This window comes from Sipha flava, unplaced genomic scaffold (genome assembly GCF_003268045.1).
Source record: "Sipha flava isolate LNK unplaced genomic scaffold, YSA_version1 129_pilon_pilon, whole genome shotgun sequence".
Classification (NCBI taxonomy): Eukaryota; Metazoa; Arthropoda; class Insecta; order Hemiptera; family Aphididae; genus Sipha; species Sipha flava.
The window spans coordinates 117,848-136,789 of NW_020271755.1; the positions used below are offsets into that span (position 1 = coordinate 117,848).

The window sequence follows — 18,942 nt, forward strand, 5'->3', positions numbered from 1 at the left end:
TTGACAATACGCGCTTGGTTGAATTTATATTGTAGTAAACTTGGTATGATTTTATGAAATGTATTATTCTACCGAGTACCGAATAAATAATTTTGCCATTATGGTTATTTACACGTTCAAATTGTACACAAAACTATATAACTATTATACTGATATGCAATTTAGTGGTTAGCATATCGACATTAATATTTTAAATTTAATAACAACACATGAATTAATGTGTATAAATGTGTTCAATTATTTGGTTTTAAACCCAAACCCAACCATACCTCATTTAGAACAAAAGGTTAAGGATAAATAAATACTATTATTATGAAACCCATTATTACACGATCCAGTGATATACAGATTTGCCTCAACGGGACCTGTGTAGAGTTTACGACCCTCGTAGAAGAATTTGAGTGGTGCTTTAGACAACATCCGTGTTCGTATGGCTTGTGGAAAAAAGTTATTTTTTCCTTATGCATATCTACTGCTACTTGAGGATTTTCGAATCCCTGAATATTTTTTCCGTAGCCGATTGTAATTGAATACTTGAGCATTGAACGGACGAATAAAGTTTGCCTAAACTGCGTGTGAAAGAACTGTGACAGTGCTCCGTTTTGTAATTACATACATGTAACACGCCTTTTTCGATCTACAAATCTTTTAGATTTATTTAAATCAGTAGAGATAGAGAGTAAAAAAGAAAAAATTTGTTTTTCTTTGTCGAATTAATAATAATATTAATAATAAGGCGTACGCGATATGAGTCACGTTCGGGACACTGTCGGCGGCGGCGCGATATTGCGAAAACCCCGTCCCCAATGTTGCCAGGGAAGGGGAGCGGTAGTCGGGCACGCGCGTGCGTAATCACCGCCCCACTTCACCACCCCCACCACTGGTCCCGTTGATTCAACTTGTTCTGCTCAAAGAATGGAATCCGAAATCATTATCCAGCCACCAGTTGTCGTGCGTGTGTCCCCGTGCATAGTAGAGTCTAAACGTTGCAACCGCAGTAACAGCGGTAATCGCAGCAGCAGCAGCAGCAGCAGCGGCAGCACCGCACTTTGGTGCGAACGTTTCGTTCGTCAAGTTTATAGCCGACAAAGTTCTGTTTACTTCGTGCGAGTGTTTCATTTTATCACCTTGCCAAACCGGTAGCAGTCCTCCGAACCAAATACTTTCGAACCTCCACCGTCCAGTATTGCAGCGCGCTGCAAAGGGGTAAGTCAAATTACAGCCGTTTAGAGCATATTATTAAACTGAATTATTGCGTGGTCACATCGTAAGATACCGATTATTAACACTACACCGTCGTCCCCGTGCTATCTTATGGTCGGAACTTCTTATTTTTTTCCGTCTTGTATACATTTCAAATACAGAACGGACGGCCTTGCAGGTGCGTGTTGAAGGGGTGGAATAATCGTCCCCCTCTGCACGACCGCCGCGTTGTAGACGTGACGACCGGGCCACCGTATGTACTGGAAAAAATATTATAATGAAAATAATCGATACGTTTGAAAAGCCCTTGACATTTACTGATATATAACCACGTAGTCATCGCACAAGCTTTTCTTCGTTGAGATTTACGTTTCGAGCCATTTTTTTTTATTTTTTTTTCACAGGTAATTTTTTTTACTTATCGTTGTTTTTTCGTAATCGAATTCTCCATTCCCTCCACATAGGTGAATATTTGATATCAAACCTGGCGCGTGTTGCAACCGTCATCGACTTTGCCATGAAGACGACTATTGTATAACAATAACAATAACAATAATAATATTTTGTTAACGTGTACGTGTGATCAGGGCTTGTAAATATTTCGTGTTGTGTACGACTGTGGCGACTAAGCACACCCACCGCGAAAGGTCAAACGCACCACGGAAAGAATAAGCGAAAACCGAATGTAGGTAGTAATAACTAATAATAGTTGAAGTTAAATTGTATTGACGACGGGATTCCGTTGTTATTTCATTATATATTCTTATGCATGTTCAATGAATTTCCAAAGAACTGATGTGAACGTTTGTTAAACGTTTTGCCAATAATTGCACGTCGTAAACTAATAAATACAGCAGTGTACAAATACATAAAATATTATAAACCTTTAGTGGTGATGACCTCGTCCGATTTAATTAACTATAAAAACAATTGGGCATACGTGCCACGGCGATCTACGTGAAATCGAAAACGATTTTTTTTTTTTCAACACGCAGGTTTTCGGAATTTATTTGTACCTGCACCGATCGCCTTCCATCGCAAGCTGACGTAATCCACTGTCGTGCCGCCGCCGTCGTTTACCCGAGGTTGACGATGTTAGATAAATTGTCGATTTTTTCCCGTAAAAAAATTGCACGTCGATACGTGCCGGAAAATGTATTATTCGCTGACTGCAATAAAAATATTCTTTCTGTGTTTTATAATACATTATGTTTATGTATACCGTGCGTGTATATTATGTACTTGTTGCGCGAGTTTTTTTTTATTATTATTATTTCAAACGGATGTAATTTAATTTCACCAAGGTCCTCGAGATCAGACTACAATAACAAGTTAAAAAATGTGTATACCTATATTCACGGCCCGTGAACTTATATGATGCCTTTTCAATTCGAAACACCGTCGACGAGATTCAATTTTGATTTGAATTCATAAATTATTACTATTGCATCGTATTGAACTCAAAATACTGTATTATCACGAAAATTAATTCTTATTACATTCATTATAACAAATAAAGTTTCATAAAGTTAAGTTCACGAAAATTTTATAATTGAGTTTCATAATTTATTTTGGCAATAATTTCGTTTATTTATTTTAAACGAAAATATTTTAGTTTAAGATCCCAAACTTAAATCTATAATGAAATATTCTATTGTTTGGATTGATTTTGTATACTCAATGACACGTCATTTTGACAAATTAATTTATAAGTTGAAACATACAAATTTACATAAATATTTACGTACTAATTATTTTACATGTAAACAATTAAATCTTATTACATCAATTCATAAATCTTAGTAAATGTAACATACACTTTTTTTTATAACAACTTGATACAAGACTTATTGCTATTCAAATTTAAATTATATCTATTATCAAAAAGAACATTACTATTTTGTTGCACTATATAGCTTTACTGCATATATTTTGTATTTATGTCAACGTTCCAAAAGTTATCAACGTTACTATTTATAGAATAAGGTCTAATGAGAATTTGAAACTATTGAAATCATTTATTGTTATTATATTACTTAGTAAATTCCATATCCAATTAATTCAACATTTTACTCGGCTTATAATTTCATAAATTCTTTCTAAGGTCTTAAAACGACATAACATATAACATTTACATCCTCTCAAAAAAATAGAATTTTAAAATATTTTAAATTTTCGGAAGTATTTATAGTTTAAGCTCTTGATTTTAGTTTCAAATTACCGAATTACGTTTTAAATTATCAAAAATATTTATTTTTTGTACGCAAATTCATTATGTCATTAACTGCTGCCTATCATTAATTCACATAATGTAACTCAAAAATATGTTTTAAACAATTTCACATTATACAGGTACATGTAAATATACTTATTATGTTTAATTTCCTTTTAAGTGGGTATTATTAAGAACAAAAATGCTTTTTCCTTCTGAGTATTTTAATTAATTATTTTAATTTTTAACTATTAAATGTATATACCTATAAAATTGCAAGTTCGGTATAAGCACTGATAAATAAATAAATGGAAACGTTTTAATACAAAGGATTAATTATTTATAAATTATAGGTATAATAGCGTTAGCAGTTTTAGATTTTGAATTATATTAAAAATGACATGTTTCATTTCTGATTTTACTTTTAACAACAAAATATCTGAAACCAATAATAATTTCAGTTTTTTCTGTTTGACAATTTATGTCAAGAATAAATTATAGAATTAGAATATTTTGTAAACAGTTACGGGTGATATAATTTTAATGTGATGCTACGATGTAATATTTTCGATGGTTTTAAACTGTCAGGGACTTCTTTAATACTTTCACTTTAATAGCAATTGTTTTTCATCGACTATATTCGATCATAGGTATATTTTAAATTCTTTTGTAAATCATGTAGTTTATCGTTATACACACGTCATTAATTAATCAATTAGAAACGCGAGATGGAAAGAGGCACACGCCAAGGACGTTAAAGTGACTGTCATATGAACTCTCACACGTTCACAATGTTCACGTAGAAATCAACATAATTTTATATCGATAGCAATACTTTTTCTAAGTTCTAAAAGACATCCATCAGCGGTAATAAGTCTAATCAATATGTCTATCGATATTTTGATCCGGTCCATTATATTATTTAGACTGATTTTCTAAATTAAATAGCCGAAAATGAATTGGAAGGTTATATTTTTTGTGATGTATCTAGTTCTTAAATGCAAATTTAAAAAAATTGCATCAATACCTACATTATATTACAGTATTCAATTGAGCTATTGCTATTGAGCAACAAATATTTTCTATATTGGTTGTTGCCTGTTATTCTAAAGAAAACCTTAATCAGAATTGTTTCAATGACTCCAATAAGAATATTAATTAGGTAGGTATGTGTGGAATATTTCATCCTCTATAGTATCTTGATCATATTATAGATTTGAGAACATAAATTTCATATTGCGATAGCGTCGGACAATTACTATTCACACAGGGCGTGCCAAGTTTAATTAAATCAATAATAATTTCGACGTCCGTATATGACAGGGGCGTGCCTAGTGCATTCAATTGTTGGTGAAATGATGTTCTACAAATATTTGGAGAGCGTAATACGAATGTAGAATTTTTACTAGTTTTTAGGCTTGAGCCAGGTCCTTGATAATGCCTTGACATGAAACAAAAACGATTGATGAATCGAAAACATCAAAATTTTTTTTTATACATTTGATTTGACCAAATATTTATTTAATTATACTTTCCATATTTGATCCGGTCGTAATTTTAAACTTTTAAGACATTTATTTACTGTCATAATTTGTACTACTTAGTACTTTAATCTTTACATGAATATTGATATACAATTATTAATTAATTTTTCAGAGGTAGAATTGAAAAATCCGTCGGGACATGGCAACACGTAAATCCATTATAGTGTTTGTAGCACTACTGTCTTACGTGTGCAATACGAACGCCATTTTATCTGAACAACTTGACTGTCCAGAAGATTGTGATTGTCATTTTTTCAGAATCAATTGGGTAACAGATTGTTCGGAAAGCAATTTGACGTCGATGCCATATGATGGACTCGACAGCAATGTATATATACTTAATATGAATGGAAATCTCCTAAAAGAAATAGAACCATTCCCGGCCGACATCAAACTTAGAACATTACAGTTGTCTGAGAATTTTTTAACAAAAATCCAAAAAACAACATTTGCCGGACTTCATTATCTGCTGGATATAGACTTATCATCTAACTTGATAAATTATGTTGATCCTGAAGCATTTATGTAAGTAGAAGATATGGTTATTGGTATTATATTTATTTAAAACGTTTCTACAAAGGATTTCAACTTATATGTACAAGGTCTTATCATAGCTTTTAACTTCAATCGTATCATTTAAATTAAACAAATTGAGTCACAGTTTCCATTTCGGCCTATTCAAGGTCAATTCTATTGTTAAGAGTGACGTATATAAAACATTTAAATAGCTACAGAAAAAGAACAATTATTAAATTTAAATTATTTTATCTAATCTTATTGTATAATATATATATATATATATATATATATATATATATATATATATATATATAAAATTAACTTGCCGTTATTTAAAATATATCTTTATATACCTTTTGCTTATAGTATAGACACATATGATATACAGAAGAAAAATAAAGTAGCTAAAACTTACCTTCCCATTTTCATTTTATTTTTTTTTTAATCAGTGCCATTAGGTATTATTTATACGATAGAAATCTTAAGTTAAATAAGGAATTAAACTATATTTTTCTTTATATAATTTTTATGCAACAACTTTTATCAAGTCTTACAATGTACCTACATTAAAGATGGAAAAGTAATGAACAATAGTGAAATTTGTTATATTTTTTCTGATGTATTTCCTCATTTTACAACACTTTTAAAATATATTAAAGTACTTTTACAAATAATTGTTACACTCCCAATTACTTTTTCAAAGTAAAATATCATATATTCGCTTGAATATATTTATACCTCATATACTAACTATAAGTCAAAAACCTGAAATTATAATTTATTAGTTTTTCTTTATTTCAGAAAAAATATAAAATCTACCTCTTTAAAGAGTCATCTAAAATCATAATTGTATAAGATACTTACTCTAATAGATTTGTTCGATAGATTTACGACACGAATGAGTTAACAGAATAAATAAAGTTTAAATTATTTTAAAAAATCATAGTAAAATCGATACATTTTTGGCTTTACTCAGAATATAATTTTTATATCTACTTTTTTATTAAATTTATGACTTGTTAGTTTTCTTAATCTTCTTTTAAACTAATCTTTTATGCACTATAAAAATATTGGTTTGTTTATATTTAAATAATATTTTTCACAAAATGAAAAATTAAGGTCATACATGAACACCTTTTTAAAAGAAATAAGTTGATATTTGGAGTTTAAGAATTGTATAAATCTTAAAAACCAAACAAGGAATTAAACTGTTGTGTACTTACATATTATGTTTACATACTTAAATACTCAAAATTTAAAACTAATTAAACTTTTGTTGCATTTGTTACAGAGATAGTGCTGGATTAATTACGTTGGAATTACAAGGAAATCCACTGGAACAAGTTGAAGGGCCATTCTTGTATTCCAAGTCGTTGCTGTACCTTTACCTGGGAAATTGTCATTTAACAAAACTATCACCTCAGTTTTTCTCCAATATCAGTGGTGTAGGCAAACTCGATCTCTCTGGAAACCCTCTTCATATTATTGAACCAGGCATATTTGATCCTCTTACCAGTTTGAAACATTTAATTCTGAATAATTGCAATTTGACGCACATATCTAGTGTAGCATTCAGTAGTCTTGGACACCTTACAGTTTTGGAATTAGCTGGAAATAGTCTCAAAAGTCATGTTGACTGGTCTCTAATATTGGGTAATTTAGGAAGATTAGAACACCTTGAATTAAGACAATCAGGCGTCTCAAATTTACCAGAAAACGTATTTTTCAATAATACTTGGCTAAGAGGTTTAGTATTAGCCGAAAACGAATTATCTGATCTCGATGTGGCTACTACTTTGGGTCACAATTTAGTTCATTTAGATTTTCTTGACCTCAGCTATTGCCATTTAAAAGGACCTTTATCTGAAGATGCATTCGCTAATGCAACAAAATTACGAACACTTATATTATCTGGAAATCATTTATCTGCTGCAGACTTAGCAGTAGCACTTTCACCTTTATCAAAACTTGTGAAGTTATCATTAAGAGATTGCGGATTGACAAGATTGCCCGCGAATACTTTCCATAAATTCACTAGCTTACAAGAGTTGGATATTTCTAGGAATCCGCTGAACAATGCCTTTACGGCACTTTTATCTCCCTTGGAATCGTTAGAACATTTAGATATGGGTTACAGTAATTTACAAAGAATATCAAGAACAACTTTCTTAAAAATGTCTGCTTTGAAAACGCTAATTTTGTCTGGAAATAAACTTAAAAGTCTTGAATCAGGTTTATTCCAAAATCTGACGCGTTTAGAAGTATTGGAATTGAATAACTGTGGACTTAGCCGTCTTAATGATACAGTGTTCTATGATAACTTTACTTACCCAGATTTGGAAGAGTTAAGGCTTTCAGGAAATCCTCTTCAAGTTCCAGAAGAAGGACCAATATTGCCACCTCAATTATCCGGCTTAAAGAATTTGGACTTGAGTAAATGTAATTTGAGTTATTTACCCGATGATGCTTTCATAACAACTCCCAATATTAGTCAATTGTTGTTGAACGACAATAAGTTAAAGAATGATGAAGAAGGCTCCATCAAGTTTTTAGAATCTCTTATTGGATTGGAACAATTGGACTTGAGTTTCAACAATCTAACATCGATTAAACCTGATAAATTTAGTTATAATCATCAACTAATGTCATTAAAACTTGTTGGCAACCCTTGGAAATGCGATTGCTATGTTGTGGATATGTGGGAATGGGCTGCATCATCTAAAGGAAATATAGGAGTGTTGGTCGGTTCAACAAAGTCAATAGCTTCTAACCTTAACAACAAGAAAACTAAAGGTTTAGTGTGCAATTTCGATCCAAAAAGCACTCCTATTAAAGAAGCAAAATTGAGAAGACCAGGAAGAGAACTTACCACCGTCGTACAACGTACGTGGGCCAGATATGTGCGTGAGGCAAATTGCCCTCACAGTCCTGTAGCTGCAAGACCAGCTAGAATTGTTACTAGGGAAGTTCATGGATATGAACCAATGATATCAGAAATTAAGAACGAAACACAAATTAAATGGTTACCTTTTGTAAGCTTCTTTGCCGTTTTATTATTAGTTTCAATAGTTATGATGAGTATTTTAATGAAGCGCAAAGAAAAAACAATAAAAAAGGATAAAGATATATCGTGCGATTATTCTCAAGAAACTGATGATGTAGTGCAATTTAAAGATACTAAAAATGTATCTCGCAGAACAATAAAATGACAAACTCATAGAAAGAACTAGTTTCTTATTTTAAGATTCAAATTTTAAACGAGTATTTTTTTTTATCATTATTTTCTTTTATTTTTTTAGTACCCAAGCACGTTTTACTGTACCAAAAAAAAAAAATGAATAAGTTCTCATAATACTTCGAATTTCGGAACTTTATCATTTTATGTATTATTATTTATTATCTAATATTTTTTATTTTTGTGATTCAGTTTTTATTTTCCTAGCAGAAAAGTTCCTAATGATAATAGGTTGTCAATGGTGTTGGATACAGTCAATCAAAAGCAATGTTTCTCACTTTTATATCTTCATTTCTAATGCAAGGTCATTCAGTGCAGGGTAATAATAAACTTGCACATTTTTAAATGAACAATAGACAACTAGTCGAGTTTCACTGTTTATTTTATTTTAATTATTATTGGGATTGACTGATCAAATGTGTATTGTATAATATTCTAGTTGATAAGCTTTTAATGTATTATTTATGCACACTCTCTGTAAAGCAACAACCTCAGACCATATAGATTATAATTCTAGCCATCGATTGTATGGCGTATATTATTGTAATCACATTGTAGAAATATTATAAACCTATAATATTTATGAAATATAATAATTATAATATATATTACCATTTTACCTTATATAATAGTGCTAAGAATACTTAGATGTACCTAGACAAAATATATATTCATTATTCTTGTTATGATATTTGTATCTATTAAATTAAATGTATATCTTATTAAATTAGTATAATGATTTGTAACTATATTTCATATTAAAATGGTATATAGTATTTTGTCCTATCATTATTCTTCCTGATGATTGTGGTGATAAGTTAAAACTCTATAGACATTTTCTTTAATAGTTATCCATATTATAATAGTGTAGCACAAACATATAATTGACAAATTCTTCATGGTTACAATTTCAAATTATAATTATAGCTATAATTTTGAAGATATTTAATATTATATTTATTAACATAAATATTAATTTGGTATGTTTCTTGTTTTGTATTTATTTAAAAAAAATAAAATATAATATCAAATCAATCAACATTACCTCACAAATTTATTCAATGAAATATATTGTTTTGAATTACTACCAAATTTAACACATTGTTGCAAGTCAAGCAAACAGGAAAATAATATTATCTACTGGATAATTTAATGGTTTTTTTTCTTTTTTTATGAACTATAAAATACTGCAAAAGAATATGAAATAGATTATTACAGAGTAACAGGAAAAAAAAATTTAGATATCAACACAACATTTATTTGTCTACAGAAATATTGATACAACTAAGTATAAGGGCAATAAAACTTTTAAGTATAAAATTATATTTTTATCACTTTTAAAAGCTGTTTTATTTCATCAACAACATTCACATTAAATTTTTTATTTATAAAGTTATTAAAACTTACAGCACACGTTGTTGAAACATTTTCAATTATACCATTTTTCACAGACAAAATAACGGATTGTTCATCGAATTTAATAGTTATGTTAAACTTGGGCGTTCTTCCGTATCGCCATTCCCAGCTTTTCATTTCATCTTTAATAGCATTCAATCCTGATAATGAAGAAAAAACAATTACGGTTTTAATCAATCTTATACACTGTTATTGTTTGGAAATATACATAGGTACACTATTATATTTTATACTATTAAATATGATTGCATAAAAAAATAACAAAACAATTTACCAGGGAATGTATGTTCATCTGGCATTACATAATTAAATCCTCGATTTATTGTAGTATGGTCACCTATTGTTTTCAGGTACTGTAAACCAATAACAGTCATTAATCTGTTGATTGACACTCTATTGTTAATTTGGGTCAAATTCAATACGTCAGCCGGTATGCTGACCGTGGCATTGGTTTCGATATTTTTCTAAAACATTGCATTGTTTAATAGAATATTGAGTTGGATAATGATTTACATTAAGCAATATTCACTTCCTTTTTTTTTCAGCAACTTTGACATCAATTCTCTATTGCAGTTTACCAATAAAGTACAATGGTGGTATGCATTAGGTCTACCCAATTTGGAGGCTGTCCCTGATACCTAGAATACAAAAATTACATTTTGAAATGAGGTTACACAACTGAGGTAAAACAATACATTATTATTCATCAGATGGCACTGATATTTATACCCTTAACTTTGTACTTGTTTTCAACTACAATATCTTCTCGTTTATTAATCTTGGTTACAATATCCCATTCGTTTTTCAATGTTTCTACAATTAGTTCAAGATTTCTTCTCCTGTTGTACACATCCCTGTGTGTAAAAAATGTCATGTTCAGATTCCCATCATCATGGAACACTGTTCCACCCCCACTATTCCTTCTAGCTATCTGCACATCAATTGATGGATCAAAATTTACTTCCAACCAGGGATTTTGATGTCGGCCAATAACAACACAATTAATGTTTACCCATAGTAGCAACATGGGTTTATTAGTGAAGTCGAAATATCGGTAATACCAGTGTTCTAAAGCTAGGTTTTCAAACACATCTGTTGATTTGGATATTTGAACAGTTTTTTCGAAAACTGACGAGTACAATCGTCGAGCGATGTAAATCATGATTGGAATCTAAAAATCAAATTAAATTTATTACACAGTAATTTTAATATCTACGTTTAACCTATAAGCATATCATTTTGCATTTCACTTGATTTTTTTGTCATCTAATACTGATTAGACAACAACAATAGTTAGGATACATTTTTTTCAGTAATACTTGGAAATACAGATTTTAAAGAACCATTTGCTGATCAGATAATACCAAGGTTATTTTAAATTTTATATTGTTGTAATAATATAAGATTTAGTACATTTGTCAAATTAATAGTATTATAATTTTAATTTGATGATTACTAAATGGTTGAACTTTGATTCAGCTTAAGACAAAAAGAAAAATTATTTTTATCACAAAATAAATTAAAATAAAATGTTTAATACTAAAGGTGTTTAAAATTACTGAAAAATTTGATGAGTGAATAATAATTTAAGCCAAATCGCTCATAGTAATAATATTAAGTTTTGAGTGGAATTAGAATTATTTAAAACTGCAAAAAAGAAAAGATTTTTTTAAAGCAAAGGAAACAATTTGGAGTTGCAGAAAAATATGAAAGAAAATACTTTTCTTTAAAAGATTGAGTAAAGTATTAATTATTGGAGAGTATTAATTAGCTGTAACATAAATTAACAAAATACATAATTTGTTATCTCAAATGTCGAATGAAAAAACTAACCAAGCCATATAATTACAATTTATAAATAAAATACAAATTCAAAACAATTATTGAAAATGTACTTTAAGAACACACATGATCGATTTTTTTGGGCAACTCTGATATAGGTACATATAAAAATAATTTTTCATTGTTTATAATGTATTTTACTAATTTAATAAACACTAAAAATTGGTATTTATTAAAAACACAACATGATAACAGTTAAAATTTAAAGGACAGAACTGTATACATTTTAAGCTGATTAGTTAGATAACCTAATTAAATAATGATTATTGTTTGAAAATTTAATTATTTTTAAACTGCATAATACTAGAGAATTAAGTCATGAGCCAATAATGTAAACAACACAATAATTGTATTATTCAGTTATTTAACTAATTCTTAAATTTTTTTTACAATAATTACAATTGTATGCACGTAACAGTTTATCAGCACCATTAACATAATAACTTAATCGTTTTAATAATTTGTTTTTTTATAAACATAACTGTTGTCAGTAGCAAATCTTTGTTATTACTGAACACTTGGTACGCAAAGATAAATTACACACATCGAAGCACGAGGAAAAAAAAGTACATAATTTATGTAAACAAATTCAACTGTTAGTAGCATAATAACAAAGAACATGAAAAACGATTAAATTAAATGAGTCTTGTTGCAGTAGCCCACAAATGTTATCATATATACATCTAAGTAATACAAATGGTTCTGTTAAGCAACGATTTCAAAGCAACGTACCCCGAAAACAAATATATCTTCTTGACAAGCTGAATGATCCTATCCGAAATCTCACGTATCACGCGTTTAAGAACAATATTATTTTCGAACAGTCAATACGTGTTGACGAACTGAACATGGTCTAGCGAGTGTCAATGGATCGCGCACTAGTGCCGGGGAATTCGACAACAGTGTCGATCTCGGGCTCTAAAATGAACGTAAGCTCGCAGAACAGATTTTGAACTCTCTGCAGTATTACATTAAAACCGAGTGATGTTAATTGTTACAGAACACGTTAAACCAAAGCGGAGAATTGAACGAAATCGAGATTTTCAAAAACATGATATCCTATCGTTTGACATGGGCCGCGTGATAACGTTTAAGCGATAACACTGTGGACAAGACGAACAGTTTCTGTGCCATTCGTATCGGGCGAATTCGAACCACTGATTAAACAAGAACTCATGTTTAACATTTTAATTCATCGCTCCGGACGACCAACAACGACGGGCGTTCAACCCGTAGATCTATAGAGGCATGATAAAATATTATTTTATCATGTATAGAGGTTCGCTGTATATCTTAGGAACTATAGTAAACCTCTCGATAACAATAATCTCCCTTCCTTCCCAAAAACAATAACCTAACACATGACAACCGCGGTGATACCGGCATGGGCAATCAATGTCGTCTTGTGATATCAGACATCGGTATTTCTGAAATGTAAAATTAATGATTTGTTATATTATTTGTTCATTTATTTTCAATTTCAATCGTTTTAAAACCGACACGGGAGGTTTTCAAACAATTTTAACGTATTAAAAATATGTTATATATGACATCGGTTTGAACGTTGCGAAACATTGTAGTGTGGAAGTCTGCTTTAAGTTTTATGCTCAGAGGTAAGCATTCCAAGTAGTTTTCGTTTTCCGTTTCACAACGGGATTCGTTTAATAGACAAGATTACAATCGTTCACAATGGGAAACAGTCATTATCAATATTTATGTGCATATTTTTACAACACTAATTTTTTTTTTTCAATCTCTTCTCCGTGCAGCCATGTGGGCCGTTCGAATTCCTAAACAAAATGCTCCGTATTATGCTCTCGGGAGATCGGTCACTACCGCTTGCGTTTATGAGCAAGAAAACCGTGCCGAGTATCCACCTATTTTGGACTTGGCGCCTGAGTCAACTGAGATGCGTAATGAAATTTATGCACACGAAAAAATACGTAACCTTAGTACAATTGAAGAAAAAACTATTGGTATCAATATGCCCAGGTTCAGTTCATTCGCTTTATATTACAACTGTATTGATCTGCAGAGAGACATTAATTCATTGTGTATTTAGATATTATGGTTGGCAATCATTTGTAGTTAAAGACAAAGTACTGCCTTATGACTTCTTGCCTTTTGCACAAACCATAACCAAAACCAAAATTTATGAAGTAGACACTCTTCCTAATCAACTTTCGAATGATGATTGCCAACAATTTATTGAACGCATTAAACCACAGCTTGAAGATAGCCTTGTATTTGAATTTAATAGAAACATGTAAGTTACAAGAAATCGTTGTTAAATTAGTAAATATATGATTATATATATATATATATATATGTGTGTGTGTGTGTGTAAAGATAACATTTTGAATAATTTATTAGGAGTAGAGGAAAAGAAATAATATCCGATAAAAATTATGAAGAATCTGAGAAAAAAAATGAATTAGCTAAAAATGTAGCTGAACAAGTGAATCGTATATTTTTAGCCAATCTTGCAGCAGATTATCCACATTTATTTGAAGCTCAGGTATGTGTACATAAGTATCAAATTAAATAACCTCTAATGATTGGATTCCAATTTCAGATTGACTATGAACCTCGGATTGAAGGATTTTGGAATGTACATGGTTTTGCAGCTACTAAAGAAGACAAAGAAATGAGAAAGAAAAAAAATGTTTCTCAAGAAAAATTAGAAGATCCTGTTGATAGATGGATACATTATTTTGGTCGACCTATAATTCAAGTGCGGCATAGTTTACCGTTATCCCCAGTTCCACAAGACAAATGGTTACCAAGTACTGCTCCACCATCTCCTGATTCTAATGTTGTAAAGACTGTGTTCAAAGAGTTTCATATACCCAATTATGACTATGATCCTCAAATTTATCTTAAATTACCTTGTGATAGAAAACATGGTGTCTCTATACCTGGTTAGTAAAGTATTTATTGTATTGGGCAAAAGAAATGTTGACAAATTATAAAAATTAAATGTATTAAAGGTTTTTGGCCTAACGATCCACAAAAGTTTGGTTTATTGTCTATACTTACAAATGAATATTTAGAACATCGACCACCTAATTTTGGTGAATCTGAGCATCAAGAAGCAGTACATGCTCAAGCAATACTAGCATCGTTTGCATGGCTACTAGGCCAAGCAACTTATCAAGGTATTATAACATTTTTTTGTTTTATTTGTTTTATTATAATTTCCTTTGATACCTAAATTATGAATAATTTAAAATTTAAAAATAGCTCAATTGATGTCGAGTAGAATATCCATTGCTATAAATTTAAAACCCCAAGTAATCACTTTCAAAGGGTTGTTATATTCTTTTCGCACAGTTCAAAAATTGTACGTTCTTAATTTATTCTTTTAGGTTTTACAACTTGCAATGAAATCACATACCCCTTTGTCAATCAATCAATTATTACAAATGGTAAAACATTTTCATTTTACTTGTATCAGTTAAATACTATAAGATTCTTTAAAAGCAATGATGAAAATATGAGTCCAATAGCTCCCAATAATATTTGTTGGGGAACGAAATCTAATGAATTGTTCCATGAAGTCACAGACAACTGCATTGTTGGTATGTAATCAATTCTTTATAGTAAAGAAATTAATAATTATAAAATATATTTCTTGCAGGTTGGAATGATGATGTGTTAAAAAATCTATTAAGCTGTTACATGAATGTGCCAAAAGCACGAGATCACAAAATGTGTCCATATTTAGGTAAAGAACAAGTAGTAGCCAACATAGAAGATGTTAAAAGAAGGTAAATCAATTTTTAATGTTTTGTGTTGTTTTTATAGTAAAACAATATATATTATACTTTTTTATTGATATGCTAATGAAAATAAAGTGCATTTTTGTGCTTTTTGTATAAACTATTTTTTTTTTCTCATAGGGTGTGGTTACACAACAGACATCGGGTCTTAACATCTCATCGACCTAGACATCGTCTTGTGCCTGAAATCTATGATTGGGAACGTATTTATAAGATTGAATTTGATACCAGAGGTATGGAAGCTAGGAGACGTTTCTTCGAACTTGATCAAGATCCATTGAACGAGAGAAGACTCGATGACCATTATGGACCATACATACCTCGCAAGTATAGAGATTTTGGCCGAAGAATAAGATCAAAACGATTTGAAGACATGTATTACCCTAATGTTTAGTATGAAGTTTTTTTATTATTAAAATTTACTTGTAAGATTTTTGTTAGATAATATAAAATATAATATTTAGAAAAATAATTGGTATGGCTTACATTTAATACAGTGAATCATTTTTTTTCTTTCTTTAAAGTACTTATAAAATATGTATAATATCATTGATTATAAATACTATATTGTATTTATAATCAATAATATCTATGGTAGGGTTGCCAGATTTCAAAATTCAAAATAGGGGATAAATAAATATCTTAAAAGTTTTAGAGAAAAGTTATATTGGGTGACGTTTAAGACTCGATTTTTGATATTTCATTCTCAAAATCGATAAAATCGTTTTGCGTTTTCTGTTTTCACTTTTTTACTTGTGAATAATTGGTATAAAAAATTTAAATATCAAAAATCGAGTCTTATACGTCATCCAATATAACTCTCCTTTACAACTTTTAATCAAGGTATTTTGGTCTAAAACCATTCAGTAAGCCGTAGGAACAAAATTGTAATATTTTTGTATGGTATTTTCGCTGGTTTAGCGTCCTTTAATCCAAATTTAAACGAAATTGTAAAATCGGGTGGTAATAACAAACCTACTAATAAATAGCAATTACTAGTAAAAAATTCAACTGAACGCACAGTGGTATTTTCATCGTGGTTTGAAAGTTTTGTAAGTCCGGGTCCACACTAAAGCAACATACAGCAACCAGAGCCGGTTCAAGGGGTAGACGACATAGGCGCACGTCTGGGGTGGCATTTAAAAATTTTATATTATAGATAATTTTTAAACTATTGTGTGTAGTAAAATAAGAATAAATAAATATTTGTGCTATAATATTAATAAAAAAAATTATGTCGTATAGAAATTTTAGTACGAGTAAGATAATGCTAGGTGTCCACTTGAGATTAAATCTCGAGAGAAAGTCTCGGGGTGTTGTCCATTTGAGATCACCTACGGTCTTGTGATATAGGTTTGAGACTGGAAAACGACATTAGTATCGAGACCAAGACAAATTCGTGTCGACTATTGTCTATTCAGAAAAACAGTGCACAGTCACTTGGACGGAAACTAGTTTTTACTGTGCATGTGTCTTTTCCACCAAGAACGTTAGTAGTATGGCGACGCGTTACGACGCTGTTATACATGGTGAATTGTATTACCACTCATTTCGTAACGCCATGCTATAGTTCTATTTTGAAAAACTAGGTTTTTTTTAATAATTATCTGTATACAAGGCGGCAGTCACTGACTTAGATAAACAACGATGGTGGTCGAACAATGGCAACGAATCGTAGAGCGCAAGCGCGCCCGCAGGATAAAATCCCACCCGGGGCAAGATTAAAATTCTAAGGGTCACAAAGTGTATCTAAAAATATATGAGAACAAAATCAAATACCATAGAAATCGGTACTCGGGAGAATTTATAGTCTTAAGCGGTATGCAGTCATGTGTAAACATTGTAAACAAATAAATACGTTTAAGATTATACATTTTAGAATACCTAAAAATATAATAAATTTTACTAAACTTCATAAATGGATCTCATTAAAATTATGTTACAATATGCGTGGTATTAAATTAACAATAGTTTTAAAACAAAAATTTCCAGTAGGGGCAATGGCCCCTTTGGCCCCCCCTGCGGGCACCCATGATAGAGCGTCTAGATGTCGACGGGTTTCTGACCGTTATCGACTTCTCGGTAGACATGCGTGAGTTTGGACACTCAATCTGAACAAATTGTAGAATCTTGACTACAGTCCGGCTCACGAAAAGTGAACGCTGACATCAACGATCCCCGTGGCCGTTTTTAATCATTGATTATCAAAGCCGTTCGTCGCTATTTTTCAAATTCTTGATACCACTACACAACATATACGTTACAATTAATAATATTAAAAATATTTATGAATGTAATGATTGAGAAAAATTGCATAAACTATTTTAAATACAGACATTAAAATTTTTATTTCCAAAACTAATCATGATTTAATCATAAAAAATATATTAAAAAACACAAATAAAAAATAATTTAAATTAAAGTAGGTATATACATACTATATCGTCTTCATCACTACTGCTGTCACCTGGTCGTATTGTGAGAATAATAGGCTCTAAAATTAATTCTCTATGTTGTTCTTCGTACAACATCGCTATCAAAATCGTCCAGTTCTGTGGCATACTTTTTACGTTTATACGTTTTTGGCGGTGATTTAAATGACGGTCCAGGTTGTGATGAATCCGAGATATCGTCGGTAGTTGATCCTTCTGCACACACTCGTCTTACTGTCATAAGAGATACACCACACGCGTCGGCAGTAATTTTTTGAGTTTGTTTAAAATGTTTATTTAAGGCCACGTCATCTGAAGTAGCCAATTTTTTTAAATAATTGTACACATTAAAAATAACTTTTTTGGTTTGACTACGAGTGTCATTATTTTTAAAAGGCATTTAAACGTTAAATAATTAAAAAATAATATTATTTAAAGAAACTATGTATATTTATTAATTTGAACACCAAAAGCAGACCAAATATTTTAACACTGTTAACTAAATAAATGTCAAACTATATTGAGCTCACGAAAAATGACAATTGTAATTACAGTCCGGCTCACGAAAAGTGAACGTTCAAGGTCGATGGGTGGGGTCTAAATATTGTCAGATCCAGGGGTTCTCCGTTTTGTAGTACGTACCAGGCGTACTGATGTGCCGTGGGTAAATATTTTGGGTATTTACCCACTATAATATTTACCTACCAAAAATTTGGGTAAATATTTTTTTTTTACTGTCAAAAATAATTATTTTTAT

The 18,942-nt window shown here is 30.5% G+C and overlaps 3 protein-coding genes across 3 annotated transcripts; 2 read left to right on the forward strand and 1 right to left on the reverse strand.

Moving 5' to 3' along the window:
• The first annotated feature begins 1,115 nt into the window (after window positions 1-1,115).
• LOC112694416 (carboxypeptidase N subunit 2-like) lies at window positions 1,116-9,399 on the forward strand. Its single transcript, XM_025569869.1, has 3 exons — window positions 1,116-1,206; window positions 5,072-5,484; window positions 6,770-9,399. Exons 2-3 carry the CDS (start codon window positions 5,099-5,101, stop codon window positions 8,685-8,687), a joined length of 2,304 nt encoding a protein of 767 aa, XP_025425654.1. The 5' UTR covers window positions 1,116-1,206; window positions 5,072-5,098; the 3' UTR covers window positions 8,688-9,399.
• A 550-nt stretch (window positions 9,400-9,949) lies between these two features.
• LOC112694420 (lipoyltransferase 1, mitochondrial) lies at window positions 9,950-13,194 on the reverse strand. The gene is made up of 5 exons (XM_025569872.1): window positions 12,704-13,194; window positions 10,866-11,300; window positions 10,662-10,767; window positions 10,404-10,595; window positions 9,950-10,269 (listed from the first exon to the last, which is right to left on the reverse strand). Exons 2-5 carry the CDS (start codon window positions 11,289-11,291, stop codon window positions 10,034-10,036), a joined length of 960 nt encoding a protein of 319 aa, XP_025425657.1. The 5' UTR covers window positions 11,292-11,300; window positions 12,704-13,194; the 3' UTR covers window positions 9,950-10,033.
• A 200-nt stretch (window positions 13,195-13,394) lies between these two features.
• Window positions 13,395-16,225, forward strand: LOC112694418. The gene is made up of 9 exons (XM_025569871.1): window positions 13,395-13,584; window positions 13,741-13,963; window positions 14,034-14,237; window positions 14,345-14,489; window positions 14,547-14,892; window positions 14,962-15,129; window positions 15,340-15,552; window positions 15,612-15,741; window positions 15,874-16,225. Exons 1-9 carry the CDS (start codon window positions 13,575-13,577, stop codon window positions 16,145-16,147), a joined length of 1,713 nt encoding a protein of 570 aa, XP_025425656.1. The 5' UTR covers window positions 13,395-13,574; the 3' UTR covers window positions 16,148-16,225.
• Window positions 16,226-18,942: the final 2,717 nt, after the last annotated feature.

Bases quoted from the DNA above. Each gene is read 5' to 3' on its own strand.
- LOC112694420 (XM_025569872.1), bottom strand. From the start codon at position 11,291: ATGATTTACATCGCTCGACGATTGTACTCGTCAGTTTTCGAAAAAACT. The intron at 10,596-10,661 runs GAAGTGAATATT...ATGCAATGTTTT, and splicing joins AAAGTTGCTGAAAAAAAAAG to AGAAAAATATCGAAACCAAT. The intron at 10,270-10,403 runs GTAAATTGTTTT...CTTCATTATCAG, and splicing joins AGATGAACATACATTCCCTG to GATTGAATGCTATTAAAGAT.
- LOC112694418 (XM_025569871.1), top strand. The intron at 13,964-14,033 runs GTTCAGTTCATT...TTGTGTATTTAG, and splicing joins ATTGGTATCAATATGCCCAG to ATATTATGGTTGGCAATCAT. The intron at 14,490-14,546 runs GTATGTGTACAT...TTCCAATTTCAG, and splicing joins CACATTTATTTGAAGCTCAG to ATTGACTATGAACCTCGGAT.
- LOC112694416 (XM_025569869.1), top strand. From the start codon at position 5,099: ATGGCAACACGTAAATCCATTATAGTGTTTGTAGCACTACTGTCTTAC. The intron at 5,485-6,769 runs GTAAGTAGAAGA...CATTTGTTACAG, and splicing joins GTTGATCCTGAAGCATTTAT to AGATAGTGCTGGATTAATTA.